At 49.3% G+C, this 19,838-nt stretch overlaps 2 protein-coding genes across 2 annotated transcripts in view; one reads left to right on the plus strand and one right to left on the minus strand.

Annotated features, from left to right (window-relative positions):
• Positions 1 to 6,748, minus strand: part of LOC123034399 (zinc finger protein 345-like) — a 9,686-nt gene extending 2,938 nt beyond the window's left edge. Inside the window, exons 1-3 of the mRNA XM_044451724.1 lie at positions 6,602 to 6,748; positions 2,261 to 2,390; positions 745 to 852 (exon numbers count right to left, since the gene is read on the minus strand). Coding sequence (XP_044307659.1) covers positions 745 to 852; positions 2,261 to 2,351 — 199 coding nt within the window. The 5' untranslated portion in view covers positions 2,352 to 2,390; positions 6,602 to 6,748. The remainder of the gene's footprint in view (positions 1 to 744; positions 853 to 2,260; positions 2,391 to 6,601) is intronic.
• A 3,354-nt stretch (positions 6,749 to 10,102) lies between these two features.
• LOC123034400 (zinc finger protein 345-like) lies at positions 10,103 to 16,924 on the plus strand. The gene is made up of 3 exons (XM_044451725.1): positions 10,103 to 10,136; positions 10,740 to 10,814; positions 14,847 to 16,924. Exons 1-3 carry the CDS (start codon positions 10,103 to 10,105, stop codon positions 16,922 to 16,924), a joined length of 2,187 nt encoding a protein of 728 aa, XP_044307660.1.
• Positions 16,925 to 19,838: the final 2,914 nt, after the last annotated feature.

Raw genomic sequence — 19,838 nt, forward strand, 5'->3', positions numbered from 1 at the left:
GGGGTAGGGAGAGGGGGAGGGAGAGGGAGAGGGAGAGAGAGAAGCTAGGTACAGAGGGAGAGGAGAGGGGGGTAGGGAAAGGGAGGGGGGAGGGGGAGGGGGAGGGGAGGGAGAGAGGGAGGGAGGGAGGGAGAGATCCATGACTGGAATAAACTCTGGGTCTGAGGCAGATTTAGGAGCATGCAAATTGTCACTTCCCGCCCTCCCCAAGATTAACCCTCCGGCCTCCCTGACACGCGGGTCGGGGCTCCTGCTGCGGTGAACGCGGTCCCCCCGTTTTCCACGCGAGTCCGGGGCGTCCTTCTTGCACGCCTGTTGTGCAGCCTGGCCATTCGGCAGGGCCCTTCCATGGAGCAGCTGGGAACCGCCCTGAAGCGGAGCCGTGGCGCTGCGGCCGAGCAGCTGCTCTGCACCCCGAGGGCCCCCGGTTCGACCCCCAGCATCTCCAGGGAGGGCCAGGAAAGAAAGCTGCCTGGGGAGCCATGGCTGCCAGCCAGAGTTGGCAGTACTGGGGACTCACGGCCTGTGAGAGGCGAGGCAGGGAAGCGGACTTCTGCCACTCCCGCTGCCCGTGCCTAGATGTGGGTCCAGCCCACAGAGCGGATGAACGTGTGGATGAGGGTGGGGCAAAAAGGAGTAAGATTCATGTTCTGCAAGACTGACAGGCGACAACTGAAGAGAATCTGATAGATGCATTAGCGGAAAAGTGCGGGATCCAATGGCTGTGCGGCCTAAGTCTCCTACCTAAATTGGCTCTTCTTTTGCTCTCCCTGTTGCCAGGCTCTGGGATGCAGGAGTCCTCCTCCTCCTCTTCCACCAAAAAAATTTCATTTGGTTTGGAACTTGGGGGTCCTGCTTAAAGAAGGAAAAGCAGTAAGCCATTAGCATTGCTGGGTGCGTGTACCCCACCCCTTCCTCGTCTGCCTGCTTCTGACCCTAAGCCAGCAACTCCACAGCACTGCCCATGTGCTCAGCGGGGGCCAGTTTGTAAGTGCTGCTGCCAAAATGAAGCCCACTGCAGCGGTGGGCAGGCGCCAGGCCGGGGTACACAAGCTTTCTGGGGCAGGGCCAGGGAGCGGGACTGCATGCCTCCTCGCACAAGCAAGCACAAGCCTGCGGTTCCTCTTACTGGCACCAACAAGGGCAGCTCTTCCTTATCTCAGATCTCTGGCAACAGATCAGAGATAAGGGAAGCAATCCCTCTGCACTTTTTGACCACAGCTTTTGGCTTACAAGATCTGTTTCTCACTAGATATCTGAGATCCACCCAGGGGAGCCAGATGCAAAGGAGTGGATCAGGAAGGCAGAGGCAGAATTGTGGAACAAGATCTTGCCTCTGAGCATAGGCTCAGCCCCGGAATGTGTTCTCCGTACCAAAACATGCACAGAAATCTTCCTGCACACAAATCTACTATAATTCCCCTTCTCCACAACTTTCTTGATGTTTAGCAACCTAACTTGGGAGGGAGGAGGAAGCTTTTTGTGGAAACAGCTCCACTCTGAGCTTGAATGAAATCAACGTGCCAGGTCACTTACGCAGCGGTCTGACATCAAGTGTACAAAATCTGCAAACTGCTCAATATAATTTCATATTTCTTTGCACCAATCTAAGATTTGCTTCTGATACTGTTTATCGCAAACAGGCATGCAAACTTCTTGGATCTGTTTCCCAGAATTAGTTCTTCTGAGCTCAACTCAAAAGACAGCATCTTCAATCTTTCATTTACACATTCTGGAGTCGGGGAACAAATTTCAGGAGAATCCATGTCTTTTCACTTTTTAGCCTTCTTCTTTTGGCTTGCTGTCCTGTTTTACCCATTCTGGATTGGGCAAGATTTGGGGAACCAATTTCCCATAAAAGCAGATGCCGAGTTTTGGCTGTCGAGAAATAAACCCTGCCTGTGTTGCCTCCAGTTTTGGCCAAGCAAACATGCTGTACGGAGCTCATCTGTTAAACGTGAAAGCTCAGATCGCTGCACAGATTCTTCCTTGAGTTGGAGGAATTCTTAGTGCCACCCCACCTTTGAACTTCTATGTTTCTGAGCCACTCAGCAACCTTTCAGCCAGCCTCCCCATATGCTCAGTAGCCTCCACGTGCTTGTAGCATCTATCAACTCAGGCAGCTGCTGCTACAGGAATGAGCTACAAAGCGCTTGGCTGAGCAGCAAACCCCAAAACGGAGCAGGTACGGCTTCCTGGATCCACAATGCTGCCTCCTTCAGCCTGGGAGCATCTCTTGTTCTGAAGAAAAGATACTTACGCAATGCCACCAGACTTTCACAGGTTTCCTGGTGAGTTTCCCTGAAAACAGGCTTCTGATTAGACTCTGCAACTAGCCACTCATCCTCCATGATCCGATCCCAAGCCAACAATTCACAGGTCACCTGCTCCTGAAACAAGAATGGCCACCACGGCACTTAATACCAAGGGCTCTGGCACCGACCTTCTCAGGACTTTGATGACCAGGGCAGTGCCCCAGAGACATTTTGTCAGGAGATAATTTAAATATACTAATCTAGTTTCAACTTTAGTTTGTTAACTTCTCTTTTTATACAGAATATCACATTAAGGATAGGCTGGACGTCCACATGGTGGGCATGTCGTGAGCGGAGCTGGCTGGTGCCGGAGGTCAGACTAGATGGCCCGGGAGACCCCTTCTAACTTGCTCTGTTTCTATGTTTCTATTATTCTCTGATCATCTGGGGTTTTGAGAATTACTATAGACAATGTATTATAGTTATTTGTGAAAGAAAGATCTCTCTGGAGCTAAAACAGCAGTTCAGAACCATGGATTCTGTGTATACTTTAAATAAATAGCATCATTACCCTAACTGTATTCGCTAACATAGAACTAGATTTATCCTTTATTATTTATCTATTATACAGATATCCTACCCTTCTTTTATTGTGGAACTCAGGGTGGCCACATATGGATCCCCAGTGGTCTCCCCTCCAAGCACTGACCAGATCCAGACCTGCTTAGCATCTGTACGGTGGCTGCCTCACATGTTTTAAAAACACACCCTGGGACCTTTGTTTATTTGCATTATTTTGACAGGGAGACTAGGTTGGTGACTTCCCTGCTCAGTTTCTATAAGCAGGCGAAAACCTTTTTGTTCCAGCAGGAACAGCCTGTGATTCTGTGCTAGATTAGTTTTACTGTTTATATTTTTGTAGTTTTTAAAATCCAGGTGGTGGCTTGATTTTAATATTTAATTGATGTAATTGTATTTTAACCTTTGTATACTTCTGTATGTTTTAATTGTATGAATGCTAATGTTGTAAGATGCCTTGACTTCCAATCACTGAGACTAGGTGGGTTATAAATTAATATAATGATAATAAGAATACTGCATAGTGTTCTAAAATCTCTAAGGGGTTCAAAATATATAAAATACAAAAGCAATGTAAGAACAATATAAAATAATGGGGAAAATGCAGTGGTAGTCCCGCTTAGGGCAGGCCCAGTGAAATGCATGGCACTTGGGTTAGTCATGACTAGCTAAAGTTCCATGCAGTTCAAAGGATCCTCTTTAAGCAGCACTTACACTGGATTTTTCCAAGTAAACAAACACATAACAACCAAGTCACAGAAAACCTGTGTAAGCAACTCTGTCTTCAAGAGGCATCCAGAGTTCATCACAGTTTCTGATGATTGAGCAATACATGGGACAGTGTTCCGGAGTGTGGGTGTCACTACCAAGAAGGCCTGCTTAGGTGCCATGACTCGGCCACCATCTATTGGTCACAGAACAGCCAACAATGCCTCCTTGGAAGAGCTCAGGGGTCAACTGGCCATTTAAAGGGAAAGGTATCCTAGCCCCGAGTTAGAAGCATTGGAAGCTGCCTTATATCGAACCTGGACATTGGTGCATCTAATCCAGTCTTGTCAAAACTCACAAGAAGCAATGGCTCTTCAGGGTTTCAGGCAGGAATCTTTCCAGCCCGACCTTGAGATGTCAGGGATTTAACTTGGAATCCTCTGCATGCAAAGCAGATAATTCTACCACTGAGCCTTTGTCCTTCTGCTTCAAGGCTTTGTCTGTCAACAACAAAACCTTGAACTTTACCTAAAAATGCACTGGAAGGAGAGCTATCATACGTCCTTCTACTTCACTTTAGCCACTGTGACTGTAACTATAGAAGGGTTAGAGGTCTTAAGGAGCCCCTGACTCATGGTACCAGCTATCCAGATTATAGAAGGCAATTCAGAGAGGGATGCCCCTTATTGGAGGACTGTGGGCAGCCATTAGGTAACAATACTTGTGAATAAGCCCCCCTAGATGGATCTCCCATATCACTTCACATAGCATCAAACACAGTGCTCACATTCAGCTTCAGCACACTGGGAGTACAATAATCCAGTGGTGTGAAATGTACACTCAAGTAATGTACACTCATGTGTGGACGAGTCCCTAAATCTTTCTGCAACCAGGAACTCACCCAGTGTCCACCTGTCTTTGGATGATGGAATATCAGGTTCTGAAGAAAGCTGCTTTCTTAACAGATAAGCACATGAAAAGGCACCCAAGATGGTTAACACAAAGAAGGAGCTCATTCTGGCTGAGGTCTGACACTGTAACATTTAGCACCATTTGTCTGTTGTTATTCTTTTGTTCATTTCATTTTTATCCTGCCCAATAGCAGAGGCTCTCTGGGCAGTTAACAAAAGTTAAAATTAAGCTAACATTAAAAAGATGCAAACAAACATTAATTCAAAGAATGAAACCATAAGAGCAATTGTAATTATTGTGATTCGGCATGGAAGCATAGCAGCAGTACAGAATAAAAAGGAACATACAAAAACAAAGTTAAAAAGTTAAACTATTAAAATACTGGAAAAATAAAAAGGTCTTCACCTGGTGCTGAAAAGAATGCAAAATGGATGCCAGTCGCTCTTTGGGGAAGTTGTTCCAAAACTGGGGTCCCACAGCCAAAAAGGCCCTCCTCCTGGTAGCCCCCCAGCTCAATTCTTTTGGAAGGGGCTCCTGGAGAAGGACCCCCAAAGATGATCTCAGGGTCCAGGTAGGCACATATGGGAAGAGGCAACCCTTCAGATAACCTGGCCTTGAGCCGTTTAGGGATTTGAATGTTAGAATGATGGTAAACCCTGTCCTATTTCTGGATATTCATGATACTTGCCCTGAAATGCTGTGAGGGCTGCATCAAGCAGTTTTGCTCCTTTTAGCATCTGTATAGGCAAATCGCCATTCTCAACACAGATTTTTGTCACAAAGGCTCAAGAGGTGATACGGAAGAGTATATAAATGAACTTTCTCAAAAATGCAGTACAAATTCATTGCTTTAATCAGAGTTACCAAGATTTGCATCTCCCTCCCTGCTCCTGTGGGTGAGGCAATTTTTTAAAAGGGCAGTCCAAGTACTTTTAGGGAAAAGGGAACATTTTTGTCAATGCAGGTACTCACTGAAACAGAGCAGCCTCACACAATTGCATACTACCAACATAAAAACACTGTCTCGCGACCTTCCAAGCACTGGGCAACTCCTGTTTTTGCAGTCCCAAACAAGCATCAAAACCAGGCAGTTTATTACAGGACAGTGACTTGCCATAGCTGCCAGATACACTGCCCTTACATTGGGTTATGTTGTGGGGCAAGACATGGAGGACTGCATCAGAACCATTGGCCAACCCCTGGACAATCCCATAAATCTGCCGCGGAGGAGTTTGCCTAAGGATATTCCTCCAGCCTTACAAAAATGCTCCTTATCAGTGCTCTGGATGGGTAACCAGATTCTCTTTCGTGGATTATACCCAGATTTGAGCTGATCAACTGTACTGTGGGAAGGATGGGGCGTGGAAGTCCACATCCAACAGCGGCCCCTCCAGCTTCCTGAAAATGCTACCTGGAGCTCGTGCTGAATGAGGTGAGCAGGGCTCTCTTCCATTGAGGAAGGTCCATTCTGCTTGAAGAAGGCAGAGCCTGGATCCAGCATTTGGTCTGTTATTCCCATTTCACAGAATGGAGGAAACTGAGGGAAAGATCTCAAGGGAACCCAAGACCAGCATTTGTAAACAGTGATGTGTCTATTCCAAGGCTAGCACATGGAGAATGCCTTTATTTCTTGTAATTTTAAAAGCAGAGATTTGAGGATTAATAGGGCGTAATGTCAAATCCACATCCTTTTCGGAATCTTTCCAGGAGCCTTTACGAAAAATATGAGGAGTGTGTGTAACAGCAGGGCTGTAACCTGACAAAGGAACTCCAGCAAGGCAAAGGATTGGCCTGGAGGGCATTTTTAAAATTTCGTTGGCAAGCCTCGGAAGGGATCTGGGAAACTTTTAAAGCTTCTCCACAGGGCTGGCTGGACCATTGTTTGGTTCGATGTCAAGTAAACTGCATCTCTCTTTTGTATGAGTTTAGCAGGCTCATGTGTCAATTATTTAAAAGCAGCAACTCCGGATCGAAGTCTCTCCCCCCCCCCGCCCCCCGCCCCGCTTCTTTCACCGCTGATCTCTCGTACCCCTACCATTCCCCATCAGAGCTCACCGAAGAAGCCGCGGGAGGGAGGGGGAAGGCTCGTCTTTTTGTACAGGGTCACTTTCCTGCCCTCCACAGATCTCCACCGTGTATGCATTTACCTGATTTCTCCCGCTGAGGAGCAAAAACAGATCTGCAGATCCCGGGGGCTGTGAGGAAAGCTGCTCTAGGATTCCGATCCGAACAATTCAAACAATGAGAAAGTCTCTTGCCTGGCTCGAGATCTGTATTAAAGGCCGTTTTGGCGCAGCATAAGATCTCCAGCCTTTTGGGACTGGGAGGGGGACCCTCCCCAGCTGCAAATCTGCAACGGAGGCAGCTTGATTCTGTTTGCAGCCGAATCGCGAAGAGGCAGCCCCTTCCCACTGCCGCCGCCGCCACGATTTCTGATCTCCTCTCTTTTCTTTATGATCCTCCGCCCCCCCACCTCCTCCCCGCCTTCCTGCCTCCCCCTCCTCTCCGCTCAGCATCAGATCCCAACCTCCAGCGGTTTGCTCCAGCCCCTTCCTGTGTCCTTGCAATACCAAACCGGTCTGCAACCGATTGCAATTTTGTAAGTGTGTCCCTCTGCGAGCTGGCAGCTCGAGCATTCAGGTGGGGAGGGAGATCCCAAATTGTGCATGCAGGCATTTAATCACTCCTGATCCGGGAGCACCAGACAATCGAGGCGCTAAAGAACGAGAGAGGGAAAGAGAGAGAACTCGGCTAAAGTGCTGGGGATGGGCAGGAAAGAGAGTGACTCCGGATCGGACTCCGCTTTCTCGCTCCGTTGCTTGACACGCCCCGGCTCGGGTTCCTAATTTAGGACTGGATCCGGTTGCAGCAGAAACGACCACACTCTTCACTATGCAACAGTAAAGCGTCCTGCCGTCCAGGAAAACTGGGTAAGGCAAATACGACTGATGGCAATGGATGGATGGATGTGCAAATTAGATTAAATAAATGGTCCCGTCAATTCATGCAATGAAAGGTGTAAGAGAAAGGAAAAGTGGTACTCTTCAATAGTATGTTGCCATTTATCACATGCGTAGCCCATTCACCCTTTCTTTACGGGCAGGTGAGCTTTGTGTTGTTTTTAATCCTCACAACAGCCTTGCAAGGTAGGCTGATATGAGAGATTTCCGCATGTCCAAAGCCATGAATAGGATTTCAACAAGAATTTCCTCAAACACAAACCCAACACTCCCAGACGGAGGGACTTGAAGCAACCTGTCACTACAGTCTTTCCCAATCTAGATGGCTTACGTTAAAAGATCCATCACCCCTAGTCAGCACAGTCAATATGATGGGAGTTGTAGCCCAGCCTATTTGGAAGGCACCAGGTTGAAGGAGGCTGCACCATTAAATAAATACATTTGTGCAATGAATACATTGCATAAATAAATAAAATTAATATTGGGTCAGACAACCAAGGGTGGCATAAAGGGGTTAGGCACTGCTGGGCACCATCAGGGACCCCCTGGCAGAAATCCAGTGTGTTGCTCCCCATTTTCGCTCTTGCAGTCTGCTGGTTCACCTGCTGCTCACCTTGGCCCAGGCACTGGTACTCACAGCAAGGAGTAGAAGACTCCTCCACCCACTTGCCCGCAGGCTCACCACCTGCCAAGCAAGCAAGTGGGTGCACTGATGAGGAAGAGGATGAAGAACTGCAGCAGGTGGTGCCAACGGCAATGAGAAGGCAGAGTCGCTGAGCAAGGGGATGTTTTCCCCAAGGGTCCCCCAGTAGCTGGAGCCAACAGGCCTGGCTGGCTGAGGTTCTCCCTAGAAGCAGCTGCCCAGGTCTGCGGCATCTCAAGCACAGGCGGCTGATTTTCAGTCCCGCTATCAGAGGTTCTTCGAGAGCACAATCCTATGCATGTGTAGCCAGGAAAAAGTCCTTAAAGGCATGGCTAGTGGGACTTTAGTTCTGGCTAAGCTTGCACAGGGTTACATGAGGTGTGAACCTGGGACCTCTGGCATGCCGAGCATGTGCCTTGCAGGCTTTTTGAAATATCTAATAGTGATCTGTAACCTCCCTCCCCCATTACAGATGAATTACTTTAGGGAGCATCCCAGTTCAGGGCTTGCACTCACTAACCCTATGGATTATGTTACCATGCCACTTAAAAAATGGCCTACTTCCATATTTATGGCTGCAGAGCCTCAGCCTCGTTTATACTAAGATTATTGATCTCTGAATGTACTTGTCCCACTTGATCGGTTGTGGGGCGGGGGTGAACAGGTAGATTTCCTTGCACTTCTTCCTGACAGGGGGCATGGGAATCCATGTCTGCTTTAGTGACTCTAAACACGAGACCGGCGTGTGGTCATTGCTTGGGACCGATCAGTTTGGTGTAAGAGACCTTCATCTTGGTTATATGGTGCTTTGCCCCTTGGCAGCTTCTGCTGAGGTTTAGGCAACATTACATGCTTGCTTTTATTTAGATGTCATCTGTTTGTTTAATTTGAATTCTGCTTTCCTACCTACAAGGCAGATTCTTTTTACTGTCTTGCCCAGGCCATTCTACTGCCAGAGGCAAGCAACCTAGTACCCCCCCAGATGCTTCAGACTACAGCTCCCATCAACCGCAGCTACGTGTGTCCAGTTGTCAGGGATGATGGGGATTGCCAGGCTGTCTACTGTTGGTCTACTATCCTGCCAGACAGTGCCTCCAACATTTCAAGTCCTGGGGGAGCAGTTCAGTTAACTGAGTATATACTGCCCTTCTAATTAATCAGAATTAAATAAAGACTTCATAGCTTTCACCTTCTTAGAAAGTGAGGAAAACGAAGTGTGAAAGCAATTTATGAAGAAATTGTGCAATGTAATTTCCAGGTGGGTTAGTTATGACATCCTGACACCCTGATAAAGGGTGATGACAGGCACCCTTGGTCCACAGGACCTTAGCCCTGAATTTATTCTCCTTTGTTTCACAAAACTCTCAGTATCCACTGGTACCAATAGAAAGGTGTTTTCTCCTCAGTTTCTGGTGCAATCTTATGCATGCTTAGGTAGGGAAAAGAAAGCTATAACTCCCAGCATTCCCCAGCTAGTAGCGCTGCCTAAGGAATGCTGGGAGTTACAGGAATTTTTAATGCAGATGGTGGTTTTTAAAGGGGATTGCAGTTGAAGAGGAAAGGGTTAACTCTCCTTTTTCCACATGCTGCAACCCCCTCCCCCGCCACACACTCCCAGTGCTCTTTCCCTGTATGGGATTAAGCTTGAAAAAAAAAAATACAGTTTTCCCATTGGTTCAGGATGATCTGGACACAAATTAACTGCAGAATTTATTTTGAGTTAGTTTGAATGAGAAATTAATTGGTTGGCTTTGCCTCTGGAAAAATTTAACTAAATTGACATTATTTATAAATTTTCAGAACAGTTGATTGATTGATTGATTTTATTTGTATGCCACTCTCTGGGTGGCTCATGTGAGGGTTTGTGTCCCGGAGGCCTGGGCCCAGGATCTCTTATATGCCTAACAACACTCCTGGGCTTACTTGTATATATGGGGAGAGGGAAGGAGCAAGGGACGGGTTACTACTGCAAATAGTGAGTGAGTGACTGTGTCCTCTTTTTCAGGCGAAGCACAGTGGGAGCTATCCTGGATCCCAGAGGCGACATGCAGGAGAATTACGAGAATGTCATATCTCTGGGTAAGGGCTCCTTCTCAATCTCTCTCTCTCTCCTTCCTATAACTAGATACATCACTCGGGAATCGCTAAGCCCACACAGATGGATCAAGCTATGCTTAGCGTAGCTAAGTTCTCTGGCTTGGCTGGCTTGAATTCTAAAGGCATGGAAGACAGATCTATCAAGAAGACAGATTCAGCATAGCAACAAAATGGAGCCTCCATATTCTGAAGCACTCTACCATTAAATTCTAGCTTCTAGGCAACATCGGTGGTAGAGGGTTATTGTCTTGCTTGCAGGCTCCCCAGAAGTGTCTGGCAGAAAGAAAAAAAAGGTTTGATCCAGCAGCTCTTTCCATGTTCTTACAGAGCGAGGGGGCACAAACCTTCTGGTCCTGAGGGCGATATCAGACTTCTGCTGGGCTGGCAGAAGCCACACATGTGCACACAGACACATGCACAAAGCCCTACAGTATGGAAGACTCAGTGGGTAGAACTGACTGGCTCTTGGATCCTGAGGTCGGTCCTACATGAGGCAGAAGGATTCGGTTAGACCAAGGCACTGCAACTAATTTCTTTTTGAATTATATCCTCTCCTCTCCTTTCTTCTTCCCACAAATCCCACAGCGGAGGAAATTGCGATCAGCTGGCCCCGGATAACAGCCTTTGCAGAGTCTCACAGGAGAAGAGGATTAGTGCCTGGTAAGTCAGCCTGGTGGGGTTGGAGGTGGGGGTGGAATGAGGAACCGGGAGGGTGTTCAGATCTCCTCCTTGTTCTTCTTGATCGGCCTGCCCCAATCCGGTGCCCTCCAGAAATTTTGGACCGCAACTCACATCAGCCCCAGGCAACACAGCCAGTGGCCAGGGATGATGGATGTCACAGTCCAAAACATCTGGAGAGCAGCACATTGGAGAGGGTTGCTCTTGATCTGGCCTCTCTAGCCAGGGTCCTTGGATGCACAGGATACAGCTAAATTTCTGGGCAGCTATTTTGAGGCTGCTTTTGCAAATTGTGAGCAGATGCAGAATGGAAGTGCAAGTGACTCATGGTTTCAGCAATGTGTGATGGGGAACTTCACACATCTCTCCTGCTGTGGAATTGACATGCATGTGGAGTTTTGCAGCTCCCTGTGGGGGAGGTGCAGTTTTCCCTTCACATATTTCAGGGGAACCTCTCCACCTAGAGGAAAGGCTGTAGCTCAGGGGTAAGAGCACATGCTTTGGATGTAATCAGCTCTGGGCTCGGTCCTTGTGATCTACATGAAGGGGCAGGAAAGACGTCCATCTGAAACCCTGAGGAACCACTGCCACGCAGGGCAAAACATCTTCCCCAGCTTGGCATCCTCATGCAGCCTGGGGATAATGGAAGTTGCAGCTCAACACAGCAACCACATCCAGAACAGGTTGACTATCATGCAGCTGGGCGGATCCCACCCACTAGCAGCACCTCCAGCTTGCCTGGACTGAGTCTCAGTTTGCTGGCCCTTCGCCATGCTCAGGCACAGATCCAGAGCCTCCCCTGTTCTTGATGAAAAATAGAGGCAGAGAGGTCATCCACATTTATCTGTGGCTCAATTAGATTTCTATCCTGCCCCTTAGCTAAAATGGCTTTCTGGGCGGGTTCCAAATATAATAATATAATAACAGTGTACATGAGATAAATTGGTCAAAACCACACATCAAACACAAAAAAAGCCCCACAATAAAAGCACGCAATGACCACAGTCCTTAAACCATTAAAACCATTAAGGCACAGTTGCACAAGATGTAATAAATACCATTAAATATTTAAATTATCGTAACAATTAAAATGTTGGGTGAATAAAAAGGAATTTGCCTGGTGCTGAAAAGAATACAGAGAAGGTGCCTGGCGAACCTCTTTGGGGAGCTGATCCTAGAGCCAGGTATTGGTGACACTTCAGCCCATACCTCCGGATAACCTCTTCCAGTGGTTTCTTGTAGATGTGAAACAGCGCAGCGGATAAAATAGTGCCCTGCAGTGCCCCATGGCACAACTGCCATGGCACACAGCAATAGACTGGCCCCACATCAAATCTGGGCCCCAACACCACTTCCTGGCATTGGGTGGTCAGGCGGAAGCTGGAAGCACCGCAGTGCAAGTCTCATAAATAAGCCCAAAAAAGCCTCCAGCACACCAAAAGGAAATATCTATCCAAACTTATTTCTAGGTTACCTTCAATTTCACTGCCTGCTAAAAGGCTGTGTTTCCAAGCTAAACACAGTGGAGGAAGCGGAACCCCCACCTTTGCATCCATCGTGGAAATGCAGGCAACCAGCCTTTTAGTGGGCGAGTGAAAAAACAGCAGCAGCCTTCTGCTAAGGGAGTGGTGGAGGAGGGATCAAGTGACCCATCCTTTCTCCATCAGCCGGCTGTGTTGCCACACTAGCGCAGAGGAAGGGGTTTCCTGACTTCCGCAGCCCCCGCAGAAGCCAGGCAGAGAAAACGGCCCTTCCTCCCACAGCTGCTCACTGGAATCCTCGTTCACCTGTGCTGAGCAGGCGAGGTGATAACAGCAAGGATCTGCTGGGGGCCAGTCCCCACACTAGTGCTCAGAGCACGGCACAAACGGCCTCTAATAATCCTCTAAACTGTGCCCAGGAGCAGCCACATCTGCCTGGAAAGGGCATGCGGAAGGTAGACACTTTGAGGGGAAAATCAAAACGACACAGTGGTCTGAAGGAGGTCAGGATTCTAAGCAAAATCCCCATCCCTGCAGAGGCCATCTGCCAGCAAAAGAAAAACACACCACCTGTGAAGGGATTGGGCTGAATAGCAAAGCACACTTGAGGTTCCCTCTGGTACCGAGAGACCAAAGGAAAAAAGGCAAGAAAATTACACAGGCAGAGGGGAAGCAGGGGAGGGGAGATGGGGGGGGGGAGGAAATTGGATACAGATTTGATGGTTGCTAGGCAATTACCCTTTCTTTGCAGTTCCTCTTTAATTGCTTGCAGATGAGGAGCCAGATCTGCCAGGTTGCTCTGGGAACACAGAGGGCACAATCTCTCAGGCACCTCCGCTGTGCAGCCTCCGTCGCTTTCGGAAGACACACTCACAAAACCTGCCACCCAGGACTGCCCATGTGGTCTTGAGGCAGCAGGCCGAGATTCAAAACTAAATGCGAATAGGGGCGTGCTCATGTGCAATCCAACCACGACCAAAAGCCTTTGTATGTACACAACTGTATTTATAACGGGTATTTATTTATTTGCTATATGTCTATCTTGTCTTTTTCCTGCAAGGAGGTTTTTTACTGTTTTAACCTCATGACAACCCTGTGAGGTAGGTTAGGCTGACGGTTCCCACTGGCTCAAAGTCCTGCAGTGAAATTCAAAGCCAGATGGGTTTCGAACCTGGCACTCCCAAGTGTCGGTCCAGCACTTTAACCGCTACGCCATATTGGCTGTCTTTTAAACTAGGGCAGTTCTAAATAGCCATGCAGGATGACTTACAAACGTATTTCTCAAATCTGCCTTTCGGTCCTTGGTATGTGGAAGAGGAGAGGAACTCTAGATTAAAGTACTCCAACTGCTGGCATTTGGTGAAGGTTCTTTGATGATTGGAGGAATTCATGCTATCACTGAATGAGCAGGAAGATTTTGACTTGGCAGCAAATCACTGAGAGCTTAACAGATTTTTCCCCCAGGACTGGAAATCTGATCACACATTGTCTTGAAAAAGACTATGTTGCCGAAATGGAATTCTGCTGGTACTCCTTAGCAAATATACATGTTTACATTGTTCTTTAGTATACTGTTATATATTCTTTGCTACTGCACATTTTGGAAAAGATTAGAATAATTACAATTGTGTACATGTAAAAGTTTTTAGTTGTGGCTGCATTGAAATAGACTGGCAATCAATCAGCCTGGCCACAAAAGAAAAAGGAGGCTCAGGTGTGGGAATTAACCGTGGGAGTTGCTTAAAAAGTATGCCATACAGTGGTCTGAACCCATTTAGAGATGAACAGACTGAGCCTACGGCAGGGGCCCTTGGCCAGGACCTTGTGCAGCCGCTGGATTGTTCAGAGGAGCAGCGAGTAGGGAGGACTGGCCAGGTGCGGGATGGCAGGCGCACACTTGGCAGGGATGGAGCCATGGGGGGGCCCGGAACCACCATGTTCCGAGGTGGCGTCTGATCGCAGTGGCTGATAGCAGGGGAGAGTCTTTATGCTCCGCTTGGGGACTTCCTGGAGGCCTCTGCAGAAGATAGGATGGTGACCTAGTTCGGCCTTCCCTTGAGCAGGGGTTCTCCAGTGCATCGGACTGCGGCGGCTCCTGCAGTTCCTACCCAGCCTGGGCGTTGCATTCAGCACCTCTGGAGGGCACCAGGGTAAGGGAGTGCTGAACTAGGTGGACCCTTCATCTCAAGCAACAGAAGAAGGTGGGGTAGGTCAGCAGGGCAGAGGGTGGTTTGAGGGAATAATGAGTGGCAATGTCAGGTCTATCAGTCCATGACAGCCTTTTCAATTCCCTTCTCCCAAGTTTCCTTTCCCAGACCCCAGGAATTACTGGATTCTCTCATTCCAGCAGATGTTGGGATGATGAGTTATAATGAGAATGGGAATGAAGAGGAGGAAGGAGGGGAGGAGGAGGAAGAGGAGGAGGAGGAGGAGGAATTGGTGCCACAGCAAGTTGGAGGAGGAAGAGGAGAGGAGGATGGCACAGGACATACCACAATCGAGGAGGTGGAGGTGCAGCAGGACCCACCCCCAGAAAAGTCCGGGGAGGCCCTTGAGCCTGAGCAGAAGGCTAACCATGAAGCCCCAGAACAGCCACTCTTGGATGACCTCCCGAAGAAGCAACTGGGGAAGAAGCAAGGCAAGCTGGTCCCGCACCGTGGCCTCAAGAAGTTCTCCCCACGAGGCCACCACGGGTTGCTTGGCCATGCTGGCCGGTGCCACGACTGTGGCAAGGGCTTTGGCTTTGGCAGGCGCCAGCGGCTGCATGGCGGCACTGCCGCGGAGAAGCCCTACAGGTGCAGCGAGTGTGGCAAGTGCTTCCGGCTCAGCTCCACCCTGGTGACCCACCAGCGACGCCACACCGGCACCAAGCCCTACCGCTGTGCCGAGTGCGGCAAGAGCTTCAGTGTCGGCTCTGCCTTCATCCAGCACCAGCGCACCCACGCGGGCAAGGAGAGCAGCGCCGGCCCGGCCCGGCCCTGTGAGTGTAACGTGTGCGGCAAGACCTTCGGCCTCCCGGCCCACCTCATCAAGCACCAGAAGCAGCACCTGGAAGAGAAGCCCTACAAGTGCAACGAGTGCGGCAAGGGCTTCAGCTGGAACTCTCACCTGGAGCGCCACCGGCGCATCCACACAGGCGAGAAGCCCTATGTCTGCGAGGACTGCGGCCGAGCTTTTGCCTGGAGCTCTCACCTTGACCGCCACCGGCGCACGCACTTTGGCAACATCCCCGTGACCGACTCGTGTAAGTGTTGCTTGGCGGAGGCAGCTGTGCCGGCTACCAAGGCCAGCAGCAAGCCGTATCGGTGCGAGGACTGCGGCAAAGGGTTCAACAAGAATGCAGCGCTGTCCAAGCATCGGCGTGCCCACCATGCTGCCGAGAAGCCCTATGTGTGCAAAGACTGTGACAAGAGCTTTGGGCTGAACGGCGCCTTGCTGCAGCACCGGCGCACGCGCCACCCGGACGACTCGGCCAAGCCGCACACCTGCAAGGACTGCGGCAAGAGCTTTGCCTGGAGTTCCCACCTGGACCGACACCGCCGCATCCATGCTGGAGAGAAGCCCTACCGCTGTGGCGACTGTGGCAAGGGCTTCTCACAGAGCTCCCACTTGGAGCGGCACCAGCGCGTGCACCGGAGTGCTGAGCGCCCTCCGTGCCGCTGCACAGACTGTGGCTTTGCAGGGGCCCGGCGGAGGCGCCGCCGTGGGTCCTTGCTGCCCTGCAAGTGCAGTGACTGTGGCAAGAGCTTCCTGTGGCGGCGGCCGGCCTGCCGCGAGTGTGGGAGGGGTGGGGGGGAGGGCGTGCGCCACCAAGGCACCCAGACGGGGGAGAAGCCCTACTCTTGCCTGGACTGCGGGAAGTGCTTTGCCCAGAACTCAGCACTGGCCAAGCACCGGCGCATGCACACTGGGGAGAAGCCCTACAAGTGCGAGGACTGTGGCAAAAGCTTCAGCGTGCGCTCCAACCTGCTGAAGCACCAGCGCACCCACCTGGGCGAGAAGCCATACAAGTGTGGAGACTGCGGCAAGGGCTTCATCCAGAAGTCGGACCTCACAAAGCACTGGCGCATGCACACCGGGGAGAAGCCCTACCGCTGCGAGGCCTGCGGCAAGTGCTTCAGCGTCAGCTCCAACCTCATAAAGCACCAGCGCATCCACCTGGGCGAGAAGCCCTACGCCTGCGGCGAGTGCGGCAAGGCCTTCATCCAGCGCTCCGAGCTCACCATCCACCAGCGCACCCACACCGGTGAGAAGCCCTACAAATGCGGCATCTGCGGCAAATGCTTCAGCCGCAGCTCCCACCTCAACCGCCACCAGCGCACCCACGGCAATGACAAGGCCTTGGCTGGCCCCGGGGCAGCGCCTGCCACCATGCCCGCTGCCAGCGCCACCAAGCCTGCGACCCTGCTGCCCTCCTCGGCCTTCTCGGCCTCCTTCGCGTCCCCTGGCCCCCTCCCTATGCTGTCCTCCTTCCCGTCTTCCCCCTCCCCCCTCCCCATCCCTTCTTTGGACCTGCCCTGGACCCTGTCTTTCCCATCCCGGGGCTTCCCTCACTCATCCTTCCTTTCTCCTGCCCCATCCACTGCCCAGGCCCAGTCTTTGATAAACTAGCCCCTTTTTTTGCTCCCAAACCCCTACCCCAAGGGTGCAGAACCTCAGACCCTCTGGTGGGTCCAGTCCAGGAATCTGCAAGTCCTCAGAAGACCACCCCCTTCCTCAAACCTCATCCTCTTTCCACCAACCAGCAAGCATTTGTACAGCTCTTTCCTCCCATTTTAAAAGGTGGAAACGCCATTCCAAAGGCAGTAAGAACTTTGAATTACACTGGTGTCTTTGGCGTGTTGGTCCCACATGTGCTCACCGCTGGAACACAGCCCTCAGTGGCTTCTCCATAATGGAATTTGACCACCTGGCCAAAATTGGTTCCATTGTCCTGCCACTGCCCTTCCCTCTCACTCGAAAACTCTTTCCTTCTACAGAGCCCATGGGACATAGTCCTGTTTTGGCCTTCCTCTTCTGCATTCCTGCTGAACTGGCCATGTTATGCCCTCTGCATTGCCTGCCTGCCCTGCTTGTAGGCTTCCTGAAGGCACCTGGCCAGCCATCGTGGGAAAATGGATTTTGGGCTAGATAGACCTTTGCTCTGACCCAGTAGGGTCATCTTATGTTCCTTGCCATTGTTTCCCCAAGCTTCCGGTGTCTGGCTTGGTAATCAGACTTCTTCCCTTCCAGACTTCCTTTCCAGACTTCTTTTTCTTCTCTCCAGCCTGTTTTTCTTGCTCTACCCCTGAGGTTGCATCCACACTTAGGCCCAGGTCATACCTCATGGAAATGCATTCATTTCAATTACGGGTGGCCATGCATGAGGCAGTTGTGCTACTGCTTGCTGCAGGTGGGAACAACTGTCCTGGACTGCTTCGTGTTGCACTTGAAGCTGGCTTGTCTCCCTGCAAGCAAACCATATAAAGAACCCAAGGCTTGTGCTAGGGTTATTTCTCTAGCTGGCTGGGAGAGAAAAAAGGCAAAGATCCAGGATTGGATGCAATGCTGAACAACCCAGGGGTAGAAATTTAAACAAAAACAAAAACAAAAAAACATTTGTGGCATGCAAGTTGGGTCTTAGTCATACTTTGAATGCTGTTGTTAGTTGCAAAGTCCTGTCAGACCCATCGTGACCCCATGGACAACACTCCTCCAGGTCTTCCTGTCCTCCACCATCCCCCGGAGTCCACCCAAGCTCACACCAACTGCTTCAGTGTCTCCATCCAGCCACCTCATTCTCTGCATCCCCTTCTTCTTTTGCCATCTATTGTTCCCAGCATCAGGGTCTTCTCCAGTGAGTCCTTCTCATTAGGTGGCCAAAGTATTTAACCTACTTTGAACAGACCCACTGAAATGTGAGGAACTTCAGTTAATCAATGCTAACTTAAGTCTTACTGATTTCGGTGAGTCTCCTCTAACTGTGACTAAATCTGAATCCAGCCTCTGTTTTTTCATGTTCTTTCATTGGATAAATTTTCTCCTTTATGCTTTCTTGTTTTTATTTTACAACCTTACTGTTCCCTTCTATCTTTTCATTTCCGTACTGTGATTCACCATGCCTGTAGCATTTGTCCTTGCAAACTGCCAGTTTCTGTATCTTCTCCTGTATCGCTTGGCTCATTAACATAACAGGGCTAAATTGGTTATCTTGGTTTAGATAAACCAAAAACCTTGCAGCTATATTAATGGATCATTTTTGACCCCAGTAGAAAGTTCCTGAGGCAAGAAAATGCTGAATCTGAAAAACCTTTATTCTGGCTGAATTTTCCCTTGCAACTGCAATCAACATAAGAATGGCTTAAAGCTATCAGCAAGTAAAGGTAATTTCAGGTTTAATTCTACCTGAGGCCCTGAAAAATGAGAAACTCTGCATAACAGTGCCAGGTCCACTGACTTTTTTGCATAGCAAAAGTTTGGCCTACTAATCTTTTAAAAAAATCATAGACCAGCTTTCCCTGGATAGATTTTAATTTTGTTTGCTGGAGAGTTTAGCTAAGAATCTTAGCTTTAAAATGAGACCAAGAGGATCTATATCAAACCTTTCTGAGTACCTATTTTTGAGAAACAAATGCACATCTTCCTATGGCGATTTTGGGGTACTTTTGTGCCCCAGATGTTTTTGCTTTATTAAAAAAAAAACCAAGGGAAAGATAGGAAGCTGAAATTTGAGAGCATTTTAAAATAGGCACTTTGTGACAATATCTTAAATGAACAAGTTGGTTGGACAACTTATGTGTAAATTACAGTACAGAGTATCAGCTGGGGGGATTCCCCTTACCTCAGAATGTGGGAAAAGGCAGAGATTCTCCTAGCTGCCCTTGACCTTGCTTTCGTGCAAATCTTTTGCTCTCAAACAGTCAAGAGTCTCTCCATTGTTGTTCAGACATAATGCTTGTGTTGTAGCATTTATGGGCAACAGCTTCTGTGGCTGGCCTAGCACATACAGCCCTTCTGTCATGATTTTCATTCTTGTTTTCTTGAGCTTCCCCTAACTCTCTGCTTCTCAATTCTTGTTCAAGGTTGAGAGAGCGAGTTCATGAAGGAGGCAAAGGATAGTAAAACTATTTAAACCGGGACCATCACCACATCATGAGACAGTAAATTTCATAATTTAGTTCTGAACTGTATGCTGCTTCTCTTTGAATCTGCTGCTAATCAGTGTCCAGTGTTGTGAGGGGGGAAAATGCATCACTTTTTCACATTGCACAGAATTTATATACCTCTATCATATCCATATCCATGGGATGCAGGTGGCGCTGTGGTTTAAACTGCTGTGCTGCTGGGCTGGTTTATCAAAAGGTCGCCAGTTCGAATTTGCACAATGGGGTGAGCTTCCATTGCTCCGTCCCAGCTCCTGCCAACCTTGCAGTTCGAAAGCATGCAAATGCAAGTAGATGAAAAGGTGCCTCTTCGGTGGGCAGGTAACAGGGTTCCATGCACTTTGGTGTTTAGTCATGCCGGCAACAAACTGTCTGTGGACAAA

Source organism: Varanus komodoensis, unplaced genomic scaffold (assembly GCF_004798865.1).
Source record: "Varanus komodoensis strain SLA01 unplaced genomic scaffold, ASM479886v1 scaffold6_4, whole genome shotgun sequence".
Classification (NCBI taxonomy): Eukaryota; Metazoa; Chordata; class Lepidosauria; order Squamata; family Varanidae; genus Varanus; species Varanus komodoensis.

What these genes read in the sequence shown, in the direction of transcription:
- LOC123034400 (XM_044451725.1), top strand. Translation starts at nt 10,103, where the DNA reads ATGCAGGAGAATTACGAGAATGTCATATCTCTGG. An exon ending in CGAGAATGTCATATCTCTGG is followed by an intron (nt 10,137 to 10,739) that starts GTAAGGGCTCCT and finishes CAAATCCCACAG; the next exon opens with CGGAGGAAATTGCGATCAGC. An exon ending in GAGAAGAGGATTAGTGCCTG is followed by an intron (nt 10,815 to 14,846) that starts GTAAGTCAGCCT and finishes ACCCACCCCCAG; the next exon opens with AAAAGTCCGGGGAGGCCCTT.